Here is a 20,103-nt window from a genome sequence, read left to right as displayed (position 1 = left end):
ATATTTTCAATAGAAATTTGCCAGGTTTCTTATTAAAGCATTTCATTAAAACGGTTTAGGAGCAAAGTAATTTTTACATAAGCAGTCAAGAATAAATATCATTGACAATTTAAAATAAGTGAATGAGACATACTGAACTTGAAGTCTCTTCATAGCATGAAGAAGAAAAATACTACTAGACCGATAACCGCTCAATAAATTCTTTTCAACAAATTGATTCATGGAAACAATCTTTGTGCAAATCCTTGTGGACTAAATAATGTAGAAGGCTGATTTTATCAGGAAACAAAATAAATTTAGAACCCAACGTCAATAATAACATCGTATAATAATTTGGAACTGGTCAAAGGTGACTGTTTCTTTGAGAATGAGCCTTAGGAAAAGGACAAGTACGACACGGAGACACCACCACGTTGACGTACTATGCTAATAACACAAGTTGGCATATGACACCGCCGTAGTAATATATCCGTATCATACAAGTTACTCTCATGAGGACTGCTCCCTTCCCGACGGAGGCCCTTTTCTTATTTTAAGTATGCTATTAACTTGGCCCAAAACCAACCATGCCCCAAGTACACAAGCACTCTCTTATAACCCCAACCAGATAGCAGCCATAGCCGATTCACCACTATCCGTCAACCATGCCAGGTATCTTGACCGTTGATTTTGACACATTCGTACCTACATCCAAGTTGTACGGGGACTTTGACCTTGCCCTACTTCCACTTCAAAGATGAAACAAAAGAACAGCCTAAAGTAGTGGTCCATGCGCGCAAGTGACTGTTAGTTACGGGTATTGCGGGTATTGCGGAATTGCGGAATGCACAACCATGAAGAGCTAACTGTCACTAACGCACATGCGGACGACTATTGGAAATCGAAAAGGCAAGAATAGGAAGAAAAATTAAAAATCTTATAACCACCTTAATTCAAAACCACGAAGTTAGAAACAGTTGATATAACGGTTACCCACTTGATTTAGTTCACACTTCCCCTTTCTTTTAAGGTAGAAAACACAATATTATGACATAATATAATAGTTTTATCATTTCACTCGTATGAATATTACACTTTCAAAAAAACTAATAAGCGTTTACCTCTGCATTTGAGGTCGGGTTTGAATTGAATCTCTCCTCTCCCAATATCAATGGCATAAACAAGTAGCTGTTCTCTGCACAAAAAGGAAAAGAAAAATCAAACCAAGAGACATGATATGCACACGCTATCATTTCATTTCATTTCACTACAACATTTTACAACTAAAGATGATAAAACTATCAAACAGCATGGGGGATTGCATCAAATTACGCTTGGATTGCAATGCAAAACACCAAAACATATCAAGAGACGCCAGACACAAAGACGAATTAAATTTTGAGCCCTCAGACCTCATCAACAACAAAATTTTCATAAACAGTGATCACTAAAGGCCAGGCAACATTTACGGACACCATCAGATCATCACCAGAAATATTATTTATAATAAAGAGGAGGAGGAGGAGGAGCAACAGCAGCAGCAGCAGTCAAATGTCAATGATCAGTCCGGCGCAATAAATGGCAGCTTAAAGTGAAACACTGCTTCAAAAAAAAGAGATTCCATCATTGGGCTTATTGAAAAACCGACCATATATGAGATTCCATCACAGTACAATACACTTATATTGCAATGCGAAAACCCAACGAAAGAGACAATCTCTCATAGGATACAGCCAACCAGAATAGAAAAGAAAGCTGTGAAACCCCCTAATCACACGTTCTATTAAAAGAAATCGAACCGAAATAACCTGAAATTTAGTAATGCATGCGGAAGAGTAAGGCAAGAATTAGTAAATAAGTTGTAGTAATGCTGCTTGGAGTAAACTCTGTCCCTATCTGTATTCAATCTACATTATTAATAGTTACATCAACAGATTATTAATAAACAGATTACCACACATTTAAATTATACTGGGAATTCATTTGCCTTCAATTGAATAAAAAAAACCAAAAGATGTTTTGAGCCCTCAGACCACTACTAAAACTTCATAAACAGTAATCACTGAAAGCCAAAAACCATTTACAAACACCATCGGATCATCACCAGAAATAATAATAATAATAATAATAACAACAACAATAGAAGAAGAAGAAGAAGAAGAAGGAGCCAGCAAATGGCGATGATCAGCGTGGCACAGTAAATGGCGGCTTAAAGTGAAGCACTGCTTCACAAAATGAGATTTCATCATTGGGCTTATTAACAAAGAGTGACTAAAAGCATCATTAAAAAGCCGAACATCAGTCTTTAAAACAAACATGTTCTTAACGAATTCCTCCCTCATAACGGCACCAATTCCAGCTCTGTGAATTCAGTTCAAATTTCAAAACCTAAAACCTCCATATACACCAGAAAATAGCTTTACTCGTATAAAGGTAACAAGAATCACGAAAATCATTACAAGAAAAAAGCCCATAGAGAAAAAAGCATTACAAGAAAAGAATACACAGTTGCAGTAGTAAGAAATCCTCCCATGCTCTAGAAATCCAATCATACTCATATAGACACATAAAATTCTTTCTATGAACAACTTAGAGACATTAATACCAAAACCCACACACAGTGGGACTGGGTAGAGAAATTATTATATTACACAAAAGAAGCAAACAATGACATAAAACTGAGGGAAAAATTGTAAAGTGAGCAGCACAATACTGATTATTCTCACAAGTCATACAAAAGTTGGAAAATATTGGAACAAAATTTCCAATCCCAGCTTGCACCCCAATCAATAATAAAGTCAGAGGCAAATTAAAGAGAGACAACATGTGTTTATACATATGACTCCATATGATGAAGACATAGATATGACGAACAATACGGATAAGAGCTGCACCAATTGCCAACATAACTTAATCATGAAAAGCTAAAAACAGGCATTTACGCAACACCACTTGGGTAGTAAAAGTAAACAAAAGATTGCCCTCAGTCCTTATCATATCCTGAATTTATATTTAAGGATGTTGAGCTTTGATTTTCATTTACAGCCTCTCCACATCTTATATGACAGCAGCAGCAGCAGCAACAACAACAACAACAACACCACCACCACCACCACCACCACCACCACCACCATAAAAAGCAGATGGCTACTCTTGACGATAGAAATATAGGAAGTGGAGATGCTCATAATCAAAATCAAAAGCATACCAAGAACATGAGTCTGCATCATTGGGCAAATGTGTAAGCCTATACTGCAGCATATATGCAAAAACCACTGCGTCATAGTTTCGCATTTGTTGCACCAACCAAGCGAAAAGAAAACAAAGCCACATATACTCTTAGACTTAACCATATTACAGACACCATAACTATTTTCAGTTGATTGAGGCCTCATAAAATTTGTTGAATTAGCATTGCAAGGGCAACTTTGAGAGGAATGGACTGTACAACTAAATGGGTAAAATATGTAACTATTGAGAATGTATAAATCAATACAATACAACTATAGCAATAAATTCAAATAGCATGTTAATGAGAATGTCTCTGCAGAAACCCCTTGAAAATATGTATCTAGTCATCACGGTCACAAGCTCGATTATAAACCTCAACAGATCTTCAATCATACAAGCAAGAATCAAAAAAGAAAAAGAAGAGTAATTTAGCATGTCGCTTTGTAAACTTAAACACAATAAACATTACACAGATTTGTGAGTACCAAATCTATAAGCATACAAAAAATCTACAATAACTGCTTTCTTGGATAAAAGAGGAATCCAAGAAAGAAAGAAAAAAGTGAAATTTTTGCAAAAGAGATTCAGATTCTCTCTGAGAAAAACAAGCTCTAAGGATTTTGGGTCTAGAGGGAGCTTGTGTTATAAACACTATACTGCAATGCCCAAAATACTCTTCAGCTAAACCAGAGATAAAAGTGTACAACACTGCAAACCAAAGAAAAGAACATGTCTATAAATATAACTAAAGGAACAAAAATAATTTAAAATTCAACAAGCAAATCTTAAGAAAACAAAAGGGAAAAAATTGTTGAAGATCCTTCAGATCTCATAGCTATATCAGGTCATTGCCAGTTAGCCGTGGATTATGACAATGAACCTGTTCACATCTTAAACCATACAAGCCACAGAGAGAGAGAGAGAGAGAGAGAGGATGGTGTTGTTAATGACGACGGCGACTTGTACAGCATAAGTGATAGAAAAGACTCATAATAACAATCCACGGAACCGCTCCAAAAATGAGTTTTCCATCATTAGGCAAATAAAAACTGAACTACCTTTCAGAGGCAGCAAATTAGTTATATTAGAGAACACTAGACAATAAGCCCGCGCGTTGCGGCGGGAACCAACTGTCATGAATGAACAGAGGGACACATGAGTGAATGAGGTCAATAAGATAAGCAGCTTAGCTTTTATATACATTCAATTGAGTATGGCTTATTCAGGTACACCAAGAATCACCACTGTATTTGAAATGAATTTGGTGGATTAGAAACACAATAATCTCACGCAACTAAGATCATCTAATACTTTCAACACTATTTGCAACTCAACTACAATACCTATTATTGATTAAGAATTAATTCCTAACCCATTACTCAAAAACCTAAATTTCATAAGAAAATGAAGAAAAAAAAATGAGCAAAATTTTTGGTAAAACTCAATAATTGTTTCTAAATATACCTTCTCAGAATTTCAGCACTGCTTTGATGATCTATAAAGAAGGCAGCTTTGGATAGTTTGGAATCGAAGTAAGGCATAAATTTTGATCGCGGCGAACTCATCCCAGAACTTCAGAAACCCAAATAAAAAATATGATGATTAAGTAGAGCAGCAAATGATTACACATATGTATAATAATATATATAGAGATAAACACACAAACACAAATTAATGTTTCAATTTGTATCTTATCAAATGCTTAAACCTCCAACTAATCATTCTCTCCTAGAGGTCATCAGAAATGTGATTCTTCTGAGAATCGACATTTAAGGAGAGGATTTGTTCGTCCCCGGGAAACCACAAATACAATCAAATAAGCTGCCAAAAGAACATTAATAAATGAAAAATACAAAACAAAGAAATAATGAGAAACCAAAATATGCATCTCAAAATCTAATCACTTTTTAGCCTCCTAGCCATTTTTAGTTGAATTTAGACAGTTAAACCATGACTCAGCACGTGAATGAAGTGAGAGCGTGAAAGATAAGTGGGATAAGCTAAAAGTCATCCTCGAGTCATGCATTAACTTTCAAACTGTTCCAAAATAGCTAACATCTTTAACAAATGAATAACTTAAATGCTTAAGTTAGTCATAGGAAGCCTGCAGAACAAAGTTAAACATGAAGAATGAACAAAATGACAGACAGATTTAAACAGCATACCAAAAAAGGCGTGCAACATTGAATTCTTCTCAACTTACCTATTTAGTGAGTTATTGGATCTATTTAGAGAGTTACTGGACTGAAATGAAGCCAACTCTGCAACAGAGAAACAAATGGAAAAGTCAAAATCAGAAATCCAAGTTTAACTCAATCAAATATAATAACCAATGAAAGTTGCAAGTTCCAAATACTCAGCAACGTAGACAAAGAAATTTGTTTTTTCAAAGACTTAATTGGTCCTCTATTTTATTAATTATCGTTTGGGAAAGGAAATTTGAGACAACACCTTATCAAAGACAACCATATATGCATTTAAGTCATGGTACAATGGGCGGCATTCGCTGCTGCAGTGATCTAATGCTTTGGCAATGTTCAGAGCACCTGTTAGTCGTATAGCCCACTCAATGGTCTGATTCTCCCCTGTCAAGGAAGTGTGAGGTGAATTTATACCTGAAGCGCTTTGAAAAGATATAGGCAATAAATTTCAGAGGTCACTTGTTAGGAATATGAGAATGGGGAAAAGCAAAATAGCAGTCACAATTTGAAATGAAAATAGCACGTGTGTAGATAACAAATCAGCTTTGTGAAAGTGGTTTGAGATCAGAATATTATGCTCAAGCAGATCAAATGCATTCTTCAAAGTGATGAATGACAAAAAAAAGCAATATCTTATGTAAAAGAAGAGAAAATTATATCTTTGCAGGACTGTGGCCTCATCCAAAAGTCTAGCCAAAACAACATCTTAAAAGTAGTAGTCGAAAGTAAGAATTGAAACTGAAGAAGTAGGAAAAACAAAATGGTTAAACAGAAAACAGGCAACTTTGAAATATCCAACTTTATATGTCAGGTTTATCTTTTGACAACATCATAGCATCTTTAATCAGTATGGCCTGTGCAAAATGAAATTGTCAATCCTGATTCACAGAGAAGAAAAAATCAACTCCCATATAAATTAAGATGCTATCCAACATCCCTAGTCCTTATTAGCCCCCAATCCCAACAGAAAATCCCGACAGCACAAACATTATTAGTCCTAACAATGTATAAATCTATATGCACACATATATTCACACAAAAATATATTTACGCAGATATATTTATATGCACGGACAACATTGAGTTCGATCCAAATCTATAGTCCAAACAATGTACTAAACACATAATAAACATAAATCCAAAGTACCTCCAACAGAGACTTGAACCATCTTTCGAGAGTCACCATAGCTTTCCTTTGCCCTTTTTCTCTTTCTAATCTCTGTAGATTTTATCTGGAAACATAAATAAACTACAAAATCACAACTCGCTTATACTGGATCAATGTTTTGCTCTGAAATCTCTATTTTAGACTTAGTATTGAGAAACGAAAAGTCTTACATGCAAAAGATAACTCATTCATCACAAAGCAACAATACATTTGCAGTAACTGTTTAAATCAGAACATATGATTATCATGAATTGCAGCATTAGCATTCTAATTAGAAACTTGTAGCCATAAAATTGAACATTTCACTACCGTGTTTGATCGCATCAAAACAATCCAATTATCGATAATTACCTTAGCAGAAGCTTGAATTTCTCTGGCAGTCATATCCAAAGCAAGTGCATAACCTTACACCATCCGATTTTCGCTAATCAGATTTAAACTTAAGATTTATTAACAGCATCATTATATTAAAAATAAATCATTAGCAGCAGCATTATTAACTGCTTAATTAAACTAAATCATTAACAGCAACACTATTAACTGATTAATTAACTGACATTCAAAAAATAAAATACAAAAGTGATTAATTAACAAATAACAATAACAAAAATTACAAATCTACCCGCAACGTAATCCATGGCGGTGGATTGCGAAACATTGTGAGCTTTCTGAGAGATGATCACCGCCACCTCATGGTCCAAAAATAACAGAGGGTGAGGGACTTCGATCGTGCCGCTGTTCATCAAGTAGGACAACGTCAGTTTGAGGAAAAGCACGGGCTCCTTCACAAATCAGAATTAAGAGAGGAACTGGTTGCTTTGCATTCTTCGCAACCCACAGTTTTCCCTCATATCTGAAAGTTCCCAAGAAAGTTAAAAGAGCAGAAGGAAATAATAACTGAACATTCTCCATGTTCCACATAAAGCTCATAATTAATTTTACAAAATAACGTACTTGGCACGAATAAATTTCTCCATCCCACTTCTGTCAAAATTTGGTGGCAGTTCTTTTTCCCAATAACTGTTTCCCGTTTCATTACCCATGGCTGCAAAAGGGTACATAGAGTTAACTAACAGGATCATGAATCAGAACATAGTGGTCAGTTAGAAAAGATTAAAAATGCACAAAACAAGAACGTGAACACTGAACTTATGTTTTCTAACAAATCAAAGCACCCTAATAACAAAACAATGGAAAATCACAAACCTGGAAGGTCCTCTTGCACTCATCAACCAAGACTCTGAGCTGATTGAGCAGCTGCCGGACCATCTCTTGCCGATTCAAGAGCAAGCACACCATTAAAAATCTCAAAACAAACCGGAGCTGCTTGTTGGCCAAGCTCAGGTCCTCAAACATGCCCTCCTTGAGTACTCGCTGCTGAGAATAACCTCGTGGAATTACCTCGTGTGCATAAGGAAGAAACTGCAACTCAATGAGACAGACCACTGTAAAGTAACTCATGGTTCACACCCCAAATTATAAAAAAACAAATGCTAATCAATACACCAATGCAGATAACACACATTTCACCAGAGTAAATCCAATAAAATCACAAATCAATATAGGCATCTGTAAAGAATTTAAATAACCAAGAGATGGGTGAACGAATCAAAGAAGTTTGATTTTCACTTATATTCAATTCCAGTAATTTACTGATCAATTATACGAGTGCATTCATCAAATAAGCATTTCCTAAATACACACTTAGCAGATAAACATAACCTAAGGCACAAATTCATACGGATGGAGAAAATCAAGTTCCACAACCTACGAAAACAAAGTGGCAACTGAGAGACCGTTTGAGAGATTTGAGACTGAGCTTCTTCAATAAACAACATACCTAGAACTCCCCAAGCTTTCAAATGGAAGTTAAACATTTAAATAGCTTATATTAATTTAACAAATTCTTTATTAATGGAGTAAATAATTTATAACCACCTATTTCCTGGTAGGAAAAAAAATTTAATTTTAAAAAAGAAATGTACTTTTTAGTTCAATTTCCACAGCCATAGTACTTTATGTGGACTAAAATTAAGATTAACCAATACATCCAATCAACTGCAACTGAAAAACTTATAGTAATTTAATCTGTGTTTGTGGATATGAGAGAGAGAGAGAGAGAGAGAGAGAGAGAGAGAGAGAGTAATCTATTATAAAGCCAACCTTCTTTGAATTCACTTCTTGGTCCTCTTGTGGCTTATTACCAAAACTCTCCACTGCATTTGCAGTAATGCCCTCTGCTCCTCCTCCTGGGATAATTATCATTCCGTAAGTAACAATAGATGAACCAACATTTGAAAAGTATAAGCAGATGGACCAACACAGATAAAAAACACCTAAATTTACAGCAAGATGAAAGCTCAACAGAAAAAAAAAACTGGGTAAAAAATAGCTAAATTTACAGAGATATGCGAAAATAGGGTGCAAACATAATGTGCCTCTTTTTTAATGTGGGTCAGTGAGGGTAAGAGAGTGTGCCCTCGGTGTTCTCACTCTCAGTGCAACCTTGCTTGACAGAGATATGACCTTACTACCAGAATGGAAAGAAGCCGGTAAAACAGCATTGGTACTTACATTGGACATATGCAACCTGCTCTGGGAGCCATGTATCCAAAGTGGCAGATCTCACCTACAAAAGCATCCAAATCATCAGAATAATGCAGGGAAAAATAGAACCGAAACTCATTAGCATAACGCATAAAATATGGAATTGAGTACCATACAAATAAAAAAACGAATTTGAAGTTTTTGCATAACCGAAAATTATACCTTTGATATATGTACCCCAAGACTCCTGTGGATCCCTGAACATTGCATGCATATGAAGATACCAAGATGCACGCTAGCGAATCGTGGAGCTCTGCACCAAAAAATGGACACGCTACAACAAATTAGAAAAAAAATGTTTAACACATCTGTTTGAGGTTACCCAGACGACATGCAGTATGAAAATATATAGGATGTTGTTTAAATTGAAAATATATGTACTATTGCTGCAATGACATATCTGCAAATCAAAGTAATATTACAAAAAAAAAAAAAAATATATATATATATATATATATTTCACCCATCTTACATAAAAATAAAACTCTGTAAAAAATTTTAATTTATAAAAAAAAAAAAATGAAAGCTAAAATTATATTTAAGACCTAATATCAATTGGCAACTGTTAATTGACTACTCTCTTTGATGACATGCTTCAACTGAAACAAAGGTTCTAGGTAATTACATCTTTTATATGCATGCTTCTGTTTCTCCAAAGATCAGTGACGAAAAGCTTTCATCATCCTTTGTAGATCTGTAACAGAAACAAACAATGAGAAACATGTCATTCAATTCTTGATTGTTACTAAGACACTTAATGAGGATGGAATTAGAAGTATGTCATCGCATTTCTCGATTGTCATTCCAATATGGATGTTAATTGGACTCTATTAATATTGAACCTATCAGATGAGAAATTAAACAGAAGAAAAATCAAAAGTTTCTGAACTGAACATGCTCATGAAGGGGTAATACGTTGCTGATACAAAGAAAAAAGGACAGATTTTATCTACACATCACCATAAGAAAGAAAACGATCACAAAGTACTTTTTTTTGTTGGCAACTTTGTGGAACGGAAAGAAGGAGGATACAGAAGGGGCAAAACAATCTTCTTACTCGTACATCAAAGCAAAAGAACAACCATTATATTAGTATGCCATTATCATCAGGGGAACAAATCCAATTGGCAGCTTTTACATACCAACAATTATAAGCAAAGTTTGGAATTCACAAAAAATACTGGGCAAATACTAACACTGCCATTTGAAAAAGCTGAACAACAACAAACTTTGACAAATTAACTACAACTAAATTCAGATGATATTCGATATATGAAGACATTCTGAGAAATCAAAGGCTCTGAAATCAATACCATATTTCATGTGCCTTTTACTGATAGTGAACCCAGCAGCAGAACCAGGATAAAAAATTGCTTTAGAACCTTGCTATCTTTGTCCTTGTAAATATGATATTTTGGCATCGGCAATATATCACAACAAAAAAAATAAAAAATAAATAAATAAACAAATATATCTGAACTCAAAGAAAATATAGAATGAGCATAAAAAAGGCAAATTATGAACTTTTAGAAGCTAATTTCATTAGCAATTAAAGCAACCAAGCTCTCTCAATTGGATTAGACAGAATCATGAATTTTTTTCTAAAGCCCAATTATATTAAATCACAAATTTGAAGCAGATTTTGACATGCAATAAGTCAATAAGATAGGAATCGCTTCAGACTAACCTCGACGGCAGGGCCTCCGGAATCGCCCGATCCGAACCAAGCTCCTAGGTTATAGGGAGATGCCGTTGATGTGAAATTCAACACGCAAACCTTTGACGCAGCTGTGGCGCCTGGTGGTGGCGGGGGTTCCACACTGGGAGAGACTCCAGAAGAGGAATCTAGTTTTCTGGTTCAGAGAAAAGGAAATGAAGGAAAATAGTGGAGAAGAGGGAAAACGCTGTTGAAATCTTGCAGGAACAACCCTAGGTAGAGCTTTCGAAACCAACCCCTTTCTCTCCCTCGAATCGTACACCCCCTGTGACTCTGTCTGCCTGCAAGCCGCATGCTTTCCTCTCACCAAAGCTCTCTCTCTCCTTCCCTGTCTCTCTTCTCTCTCTGCTCGCTCGCTCTCTCTCTCCCGACGGCATGCTCTCACCGAGTCCCACTGCAGCTCACAAAGAAAGGAAATGAAAGTCGCTAACCCACCCAAGCCGCTCTGTATCTCTCTCCCTGCCCATCTCTCTCTGTAAAATGGGAGAAAATCATCCTGACAGAGCACCTACCTAAATCTCTCTCTCCCTCCTCTGTGGTCGCTCTGTCCCCCTCTCTCCGCTCGCCAGAGGCACATCCAGCTGTCTCCATAAATGAGCTTGCCATCATTAGGCAAATAAAAACTGAACCACCTTTCAGAAGCAGCAAAAAAGCCATATCAAAGAACATGGTAATGACCCAAAATAATTCAAGAAAAAGAAAGACTATAGACAGAGTATAACTCATTAGCACAACATCACTATTTCAGGGGTCATAAATAACTTGACCAGTAATTTCCACTGCCCAGAGACCACAGCATGTACCATCATTCCCCACAATCACATAACAGTTATAACCCAACCCCAAATGCCAATTAAACAAGCACTCCACTCTGAACTATGCCATTATAAACTTCTAGTACAAATGAAAATAAACCGTCATCGAAACAACTTAATATCAAAGGCCTAACACCCAGTCGAGAAAAATACAGGTTTTTATGAGACAACAGTTTGAAAAAAGAACAGTAGACAATCAGCCCAGATAAAAAGCATAATTATGAAAGAAACAAAATTTGGGGCCCAAACGCACATGCGGGGTCAAAGTAACTTGCAAAATTTGGAATGCAAGGAGGGATAAATCCCCAAATAGGTAATTGAAAATAGTAAGTTGTATGAAAATGCCCTCAGATCACATAGCAATAAGTCATTTCCAGCTCATGGCCAATGGCGTTCGTCAAAAGCCTTCATACTCCACAATGCAGCACCAACGTATGTATGTGTGTATGTATGTATATATATTAGAGAGAGAGAGGGATGGTGCTTGTGGTTAGTACGGGATAATGAAGAATCAACCACGCTTGCCACTCTTTAGGTTTTCTACTTTCCATCACTGGGCATCATATTTGAACCAGAAGATAAAGTGAATCAAAATGTATAACCATCTTTCAACCAAAACAATCTACAATAACAGCTTTGTAGGAAATAAAATCACTCAGTAACAATGAAAGAGTGAAATGTCGGAATAACTAATACATGTATAGTATTCTTTTCGTTTCAAGTGCAGGTACCTACTCTTTACCAAAAATGTTTTAGTTGCAAGAAAATAACAGAAATAACAAACCGGCTCTTTCCTTCCCTCCAATCCCCTTTGGAACACATGGATTCAGTCCAATATTCTCTCTCAAGAAAACCAGCCCAGACCGCTCCTCCCTCTTTTCCTCTCCACCCATTCTCTCTCCCCCCTCATTTTTCTCTCTGCTCCCTGCCCTCTCTCTCTAACCTTGACAATGGCAGCCACAAAGATGCTGATGCGTGGTGGCGCACGCAGATTTCAGTCTCTCTCTGATCTGCACGCAGTGAAAGGATCTCAGGAAGCAGTCTCCATGCCCCCTCTCTCTCCAACCTTGACAATGGCAGCCGCTAACATGGTGATGCGGGGTGGCACACGCAGATTTCAGTCTCTCTCTGATCTACACGCGGTGAAAAGATCCCAGGAAGCAGTTGAGAAAGCCAAAGAGGATCTCGCCAGAAACATCGAGCACCTCAAGCTATGGACTCACACCTACCTACAGACCAAGAAAGACCTAGAACTAGCCGTCGATCTTGGCAAGGAGCACCACTGGAACACTTCTTTCAGCGTCAGCTGCAGTAACCTTCAACGCAAAGTTATGAAGGAACTTGCAGATGAGTCCGAGGTCGATCTGAAATTCAAAAGAATGACTGACATCGTGGAGATGAGCAATAAGGCATCCACTGTGCAGCAACAGGGAAAGAAGGGAAGAGCGAAAAGGGGAAAGGGCAAATAGACAGAGGAACAATTGTCAAGCCCCGAACCCGACATATATCTATCATGCCCTGCCTTCAAGAAATAGACAAAACACCACGCAATTGGACTTCGAGTGGTGTTTTGTCTATTTCTTGAAGGCAGGGCATGATAGATATATGTCGGGTTCGGGGCTTGACAATTGTTCCTCTGTCTATTTGCCCTTTCCCCTTTTCGCTCTTCCCTTCTTTCCCTGTTGCTGCACAGTGGATGCCTTATTGCTCATCTCCACGATGTCAGTCATTCTTTTGAATTTCAGATCGACCTCGGACTCATCTGCAAGTTCCTTCATAACCTTGCGTTGAAGGTTACTGCAGTTGACGCTGAAAGAAGTGTTCCAGTGGTGCTCCTTGCCAAGATCAACGGCTAGTTCTAGGTCTTTCTTGGTCTGTAGGTAGGCGTGAGTCCATAGCTTGAGGTGCTCGATGTTTCTGGCGAGATCCTCTTTGGCTTTCTCAACTGCTTCCTGGGATCTTTTCACCTCCTTGTTAGACTGCCTATATACTCTAAATATAGAGATCAAGTCATTCGTAATTTACCTATTATTAAACTCTAAACCTTGCTCAACGTACTTCCTAGCAGAAAACATAGAGTACTCCACTATATAACAACTATATATATATATATATATATATATATATATATACACTAAGATTTGTCATTTCATCATTCACATATATCACATGCTTTCCAACACCATGCCACAAACATGTCCATTAATAAATTCATGAGTCAAAGATACACAATATTATCATTTAATTATGTTAATCAATCAATGAGATAACACATCATTCCACAAATTTAATCAAAGAACTCTACATAATTCCCTACTTGGATTATAAGTAATAACATGGTAAATCTATCCGGACCCAGGGCTTTCAGACGCCCCAGCTGGAGAGCTGCCAATTTAATTTTATTAACTGAGATAGGCATTGTGAGAGTATCATTCATTTTAGTTGTGACCCTCGGCGAAAGACACTCCAAAACCGAGCCCCAGAGCGTAAGATGGACAAATATCTCTTAATGTCAAATTACTAAAATACCCTTGATGTTTAAAAATTTGTAGAAACTTCGGTTTAGTTCCGAATTCAATTCCGCTTGCACCCACGCGTTCATAGCAACAAGTGCAACGTGAACCAATTAAAAGAACAATTATTACATGCCATAAAGCAAAAGTCAATGGAAGTCGACACTTTCTTTGTTAGGGGCAATTTTGTAAATTTAACTAATCAGAACGTAAATTTAAAGACAGGTTGTTGCAGCCCTATCATTCAATGAGTTGACTGATGAGCCTTATCATTCAATGAGTAGCAACGGCCAGATGTGGTATTCGCGCTTGAGTGATGAAATATGTGGTCTCATCTACCAACAATGACTTTAGGTGGTCTTATTTTCCTCATGTTCCTGCTCAAATCAGGAAAGTACTTCGAAAAAGAAGGGCCACGTCCTAGAACCCCTTCCTTCTGTGACTATTTGGCAGTCTATGGTTCAACATACAAAGGCAGCTAAATCTTCAAAAGCATCCAAAGCCTCAGCCAAATGGATCCACTCCCGTTTAATGCATTTTGAGGAGTTTTGCAATATCAGAATCATTAAAGCCATACTTGCCTTTGAAGTAAGTGATGAAACTGAAGAATGCCATAGCCCGCATGATCACCAGTGAATTCTGCAGTTTTTTTTTTTTTTTTTTTCACATTTTCACAGTATTATCGCCATGACCGTATGCATAATTCGGCAAACACCTACAATCCCGTGCCTACCAGAAATCAACTCTTTTACAGCAGCAAGTTTCACATAATGCTGTGGAAACATATCCTCATTATTCGTAAATCAACAAATGCCAGAGACCAAACCATCAAGATACATGATGAGTATATTTTATATTGGATATTTAACCCTATTCTTAGTATATTTTGGTTAATATTTTGGAAGAATTTTTTATACTTTGATTCGTATTTCCAATATAGGACTTTCAACTTCCTCTAGAGCAAAACGTGGTCAAATGGACGAATTTTGGAGTAATTCTAGTGGGAGGACGTTTGTGAGTCAGTTGACTACATTGTATCAAAATATCAAATTTTTCCACTGGGCGATGATTTTCTGGCAATAAAATAAATTAGCGATGTGCAGTGTTGGAATAATGACGTTTTGGGCTTGAATTACGTTTTTGGGGCTCAAGATAACCTTGAATGGGTTTATGGCCTTCCGGATTTGTGTTCAAAATGTCCTGATCTTTAAAACAAGCTATATTGAGCCAGATTTGGAGGATGTCTAAGGCTAAAACATGGCTGAACAAGTATTTGGCATATTCTCATAGCATAATTAGAACTTTATTTTCTAAAGTTATTTTTATTTATTATTTAGTTTCCTAGTTGGAATAAGAGACCTATGTTTTAGGGTTTACTAGCAAAGAAACCCGCGCTCTGCTACGGGTTTGAAACCATAACCACAATTTAGCACACCCATTTTAAGTAATGGGACTAATTAACCTTTCCAACAATGATTAGCAACTAAAATTGATCCACAACTTAATAAAAATAAAAGACCAAGTTAAAAACTGAACACCATTAGCAGATTCATATGTATACATAATGGCAGGTCCATAAATTTTATCATGAATTCAGTTGTAAACTTGATTGTGCTCATGTAAAAAAAATTTAACTCGTTATAATTATTGATTCATGTAATAAATGAGTTGATAGATCCATAAACAATATGGAAACCAAATACACATGGAACACTCTATACCTCCCATATACAAACAAATTAAAGAGGTCATATTGTAGAACAAAAGTATACCTCCTGCAGCAAGCTTAAGCTTCGCCTCCAGTGGAGCAACAATGGATTCAATGGGTGGCATTTCATCATCTTTCTATGCAGTGTGAACTCTTCAAAGTCTGCCTTCAGCTGAAATATCTTGATATAAAACAAAACCCCCATAATCAGATTAATTAGGGTTTTTTCTTCATAGTTTCATGTACTTTAAAAGATATATGATGTAAATTATACTTGAGTATTATCATTGTGTATAGAAAACTAAACGGATATATCACATTCAAATTTTAGTATGCTGATTACCAAAATACTTTAAATGGTTCTTCAAATTATCATTGTCATATACCATGACTATGCTGACATATCACACTTTTTTTCCAAAAATACCTGAAGAAATTTCAAAGAACCTTCAAAAGAAGTTGTTGCAGAACAGGTTTCATCTCAACTGACTCTATAAAAATCAATTATTTATAAAGACTGTTAAGTGTATCTATAAAGTAAAATAGGTGGAAACCTTTACTGGATAAACTATCTGCTCAAATATGCTCAAATATTATGTACGTTTGATCAAGGTTCGCATTCATGAGAGTCATTTGGAGAGCAAAACTAACAGCAGCTTAGATGACCATCCGACCTCTGGACTTGGTAGTCCCATCTCGTAATTCCAAAAGTTGTGAAAATAAATCAATACCAATTCAAATTCATATGCCAAAATTATCAAATAATGTTCAATTAGTTTAATTTCAATGACCTCAACATTCTGGAAAGGCAATCCAAAGCTGCTGCCCCCTTGAGAGACTGAGTGACCATTTTCTGGCAGCTCAACAAACAATACTTCTCCAAGATGGTCCTAAAACAAAGCTTCACCTGCATCACTCAACCCATGATCTATTCACCCAAAATCAAACAATCAGATTGAGATACAAAAAATTAATATGTGCTTACGCCCCTCCTCTTGACTTTGAACTCCCCCTGCATATTTTTAAAAAATTACAAATTAAATTAAATAAAAATAATTCAATAAAATTAATCACAAATTTCATTTGAGTAATCATTAAAATCGAGAGAGTATATAGGCGAGTTATGGACAATTTACTATGGCTCAGCCAAGTAAGGACCAATTGTAAAAAGCAACATGAAGTCAATGTGTAATGAAAAGAAGAAAATGAAATAAAGATAGTAATATTATCACAAAAACAGCAGCAAGAGACCTTAATTAATTAAGATGGCTTATTTTAGTGAGCAAAGAAAAGCTAGCAATTAACAAAGTATGGATTTATTTGAGAAAAAAACACAGGATGAAATAAATTATTTCTTTCCAAAAGAGTATAAAAATACTACCAGAGATTCAAAAATATCAGTTAACACAAACAAACAGCAACAAAAGCCATTAGACATAAGGTAAAGTACCAAATACTTGATCAAAGAAAAAAGAATCATTTACCTCTACGGCTCTAACCATGTGAGGGGAACTTCTTCTTTCACATTTAAATGGTGTTTTGAAGACCAAACATGTTTCTTTCCAAAGAGAAGTGCCTGATGAAGATTAAAAATATATATATAATTCAGGTTGCATCAAAAGAAGTAATAAAGTGGATAAGAATGGCAAAACATGAAAATTGAACACAATGAATTACTAACATGATTAAATTTTCTATCTTCTACTCTCCAACTATTTTGACATAGCACAACAATTAACCATTTAAAAGAGTTGTGTACAACATAATTGATTTTCTGAATTTGGTAGACATACACTATCTCTTTGCTTCAGTAGTTGAAAAGAGAAATGGAGAAATCATGAATGTGTATATAAAAAGTTGAACCTTATGGGAGACGAAGAAATAACTCTACAGCTAGCAAACTATTAGAAATCCTGTTTACAAATTTACTCACGTTATCAACAATGCCAGCCATTGCCTCCTCTCTCCTTTTGCATTGGGATGTATAAGTTTGTTTTCAATAAAACCCTGTAAGAAAGGGAAAGTAGAGGAAAGTTTAATGATGCAAAACATACACTGCAACATAATACCCTTCTCAAAACAGTCACACATATACATATCTAAAACCAATCGGTAAAAGATAGACAGACAGGGGAAATGAAACACAGATGAATCTACAAAGACTCGTAATTAATCACTTTGTTGTCCAAAACCAAAGACGGAATGAAAAACATTTTGTAGAACAATACAAAAATATTCAATACAACAACACAACAAATGAACGTACAAACAGTAATTGTTTCACAACATTAAAAAGTTAGGGTTAGCAAATGAAACCTGAAATCCCAAGTCAGCAGGACGTTTCCTGCAATCCATAAAAATAAGAGAATAATGAGTTTTCTCGTCTTGAAACAATTGAAATAAAAAAAATTGCATTAAAATTAGGCAGCAGAGAAGTCGATGCACAACCTCATATGCACACACAGAGACACAGATGCATACAATTTAAGAGCATTGGAATTGAAATGGTAGGCCAGACAGAATAATAGACAAAATTTAAACTACAAAACGGAAAAAAATGGACCTTTGAACAGTTAACAGAAAAACACAGGAACCTGAGAAACAAAACTGAGAGCAAATGAATAAATAGAGGGGCAGAAAATCCCCAAATCGATTAAAAAAAAGACAAAAGCATGCTACCTAACCAACCAAACAGTGCAGAAAGATTTGTAAAGTAATTCTGGCCTCTCAATCACAACATGCAAGCAGATATAAATGCAAGTAATAATAAAATATAAATATTTGAGTACGAAATCAAAATGACAAACCGAACCTGCAAGCAGATATATATGCAAGAAATAAATATCTCTGATTATTCCACTAAAATCTGACCTAACACACTAAAAAATTCGAAAATAATCCACAACAAAAAACCAGATCTAAGCTGATAGGAAAAAAAAAAAATTTTAAAAGCACTTGGCTTTCGAAATTCAGGCATGTAGCTTCCCCTTTCCTCTTCGTTTTCTTTCCATCGTCATCTCTCTCTCTCTCTCTCTCTCTCTCTCTCTCTCTCTCTCTCTCTCTCTCTCTTCCGCTCTCTGTCACAGTCCATCCCCCGAAACCCTCCTTGAAGGACAGCAAATGAAATTGCAGACAACAGCCATACCTCTCCCTGCTGTCTTCCCCTCGGCATCTCTCTCTCTCTGTCTCTGTCTCTCTCTTTCTCTCTCTGTCTGTCTCTCTGTCTCTCCGTTTCTTCCGCTCTCTGTGAGAGCTTAATTTCTCCGCTCTCTGTCACAATCTCCATCCCCCCGAAACCCTCATCGAAGGACAGCACACAACAACTCTCGAACTCAGTCAAAACCGAGAAGATATCACCCACTTTCCCACTTCTGATATCACCCACTCTCCCTGCGCTGTCTTCCCCTCGAAATCTCTCTCTCTCTCTGTCTCTCTCTCTCTCTTTCTCTCTTTCTCTCTCTGTCTGTCTCTCTGTCTCTCCGTTCTTCCGCTCTCTGTCGGAGCTTCATTTCCCCGAAACAATAAATGAAAGACAGTAAGTGGAAGCCTTACACGGCAACCCTTTAATTCACTCAAAACCCAGAGGACAAAATTGCCCTTCCAACCTAGTCCACAAATAATGGGTTTCTTGCAAATAAGATGAAATCAAGGGGTAATTCGTCCTAAACCATCCGGACAAAATCACCCTTATCAGTTCAAATAATATCCTTCAAACCCAGCCCAATGCTCATGGTTTTTGTGTAAATAAGATGAAATCGAGGGGCAAACAATTGACTGTAGCCCAATGAACAGTCAATCCCTCCCTAGTTTTAGAATAGATATAATGCGATGGCTTAGCAAATATATTGCTTTGCCATTGTTAGTCTGAGGTTACGCTTTTCTTTATGCAACTTTGGAGACAAAGATAATTGCTCGGGTTCTTGGAGATTTTCTACTTTAAAGTGTTTTCAATCATTTTCTTAATAATATTTTATATGATTTCAATTATGAATATGCGTAACTAATCCATTTTGCTAGGGCGAAGCCTTAAGCCTTAAGTCTTAGCATGAACATATGATTTTTATTTAATTGCTTATGATTGATTGCATGCACACTTTGAATTATTGATCACCATGATTAAAACTATTTAACTGTCTTAATGCCTGATCACCATTAGGATATTTA

General features: G+C 36.3%; 1 protein-coding gene across 19 annotated transcripts; it reads right to left on the bottom strand.

Annotated features, from left to right (window-relative positions):
• Window positions 1-309: 309 nt before the first annotated feature.
• Window positions 310-19,680, bottom strand: LOC108868675. Of its 19 annotated transcripts, none has more exons than XR_007257081.1 (19): window positions 18,256-19,633; window positions 17,873-17,946; window positions 17,424-17,515; window positions 16,494-16,951; window positions 16,004-16,120; window positions 11,416-11,535; window positions 10,874-11,297; window positions 10,500-10,583; window positions 9,812-9,880; window positions 9,349-9,439; window positions 9,154-9,208; window positions 8,743-8,828; window positions 7,786-8,001; window positions 7,534-7,624; window positions 7,202-7,432; window positions 6,931-7,003; window positions 6,750-6,798; window positions 6,559-6,643; window positions 5,781-5,795 (listed from the first exon to the last, which is right to left on the bottom strand). XR_007257081.1 is itself a non-coding variant. In XM_048580893.1 (10 exons), exons 3-8 carry the CDS (start codon window positions 7,620-7,622, stop codon window positions 5,439-5,441), a joined length of 507 nt encoding a protein of 168 aa, XP_048436850.1. In that variant the 5' UTR covers window positions 7,623-7,624; window positions 7,786-8,001; window positions 8,743-8,825; the 3' UTR covers window positions 310-3,918; window positions 4,675-4,782; window positions 5,414-5,438. The 19 variants fall into 19 exon arrangements, 1 of the variants encoding a protein (XP_048436850.1); XR_007257080.1 differs by having other exon boundaries at window positions 6,931-6,983; XR_007257082.1 differs by lacking the exon at window positions 6,750-6,798 and having other exon boundaries at window positions 5,759-5,795; window positions 6,559-6,630.
• Window positions 19,681-20,103: the final 423 nt, after the last annotated feature.

This window comes from the organism of the source record quoted next, unplaced genomic scaffold (genome assembly GCF_019419815.1).
Source record: "Pyrus x bretschneideri cultivar Hongxiangsu unplaced genomic scaffold, Pyrus_bretschneideri_v1 Contig16, whole genome shotgun sequence".
Classification (NCBI taxonomy): Eukaryota; Viridiplantae; Streptophyta; class Magnoliopsida; order Rosales; family Rosaceae; genus Pyrus; species Pyrus x bretschneideri.
The sequence above is the reverse complement of the archived record's forward strand: the minus strand, read 5'-3'. Positions and strand labels throughout refer to the sequence as shown.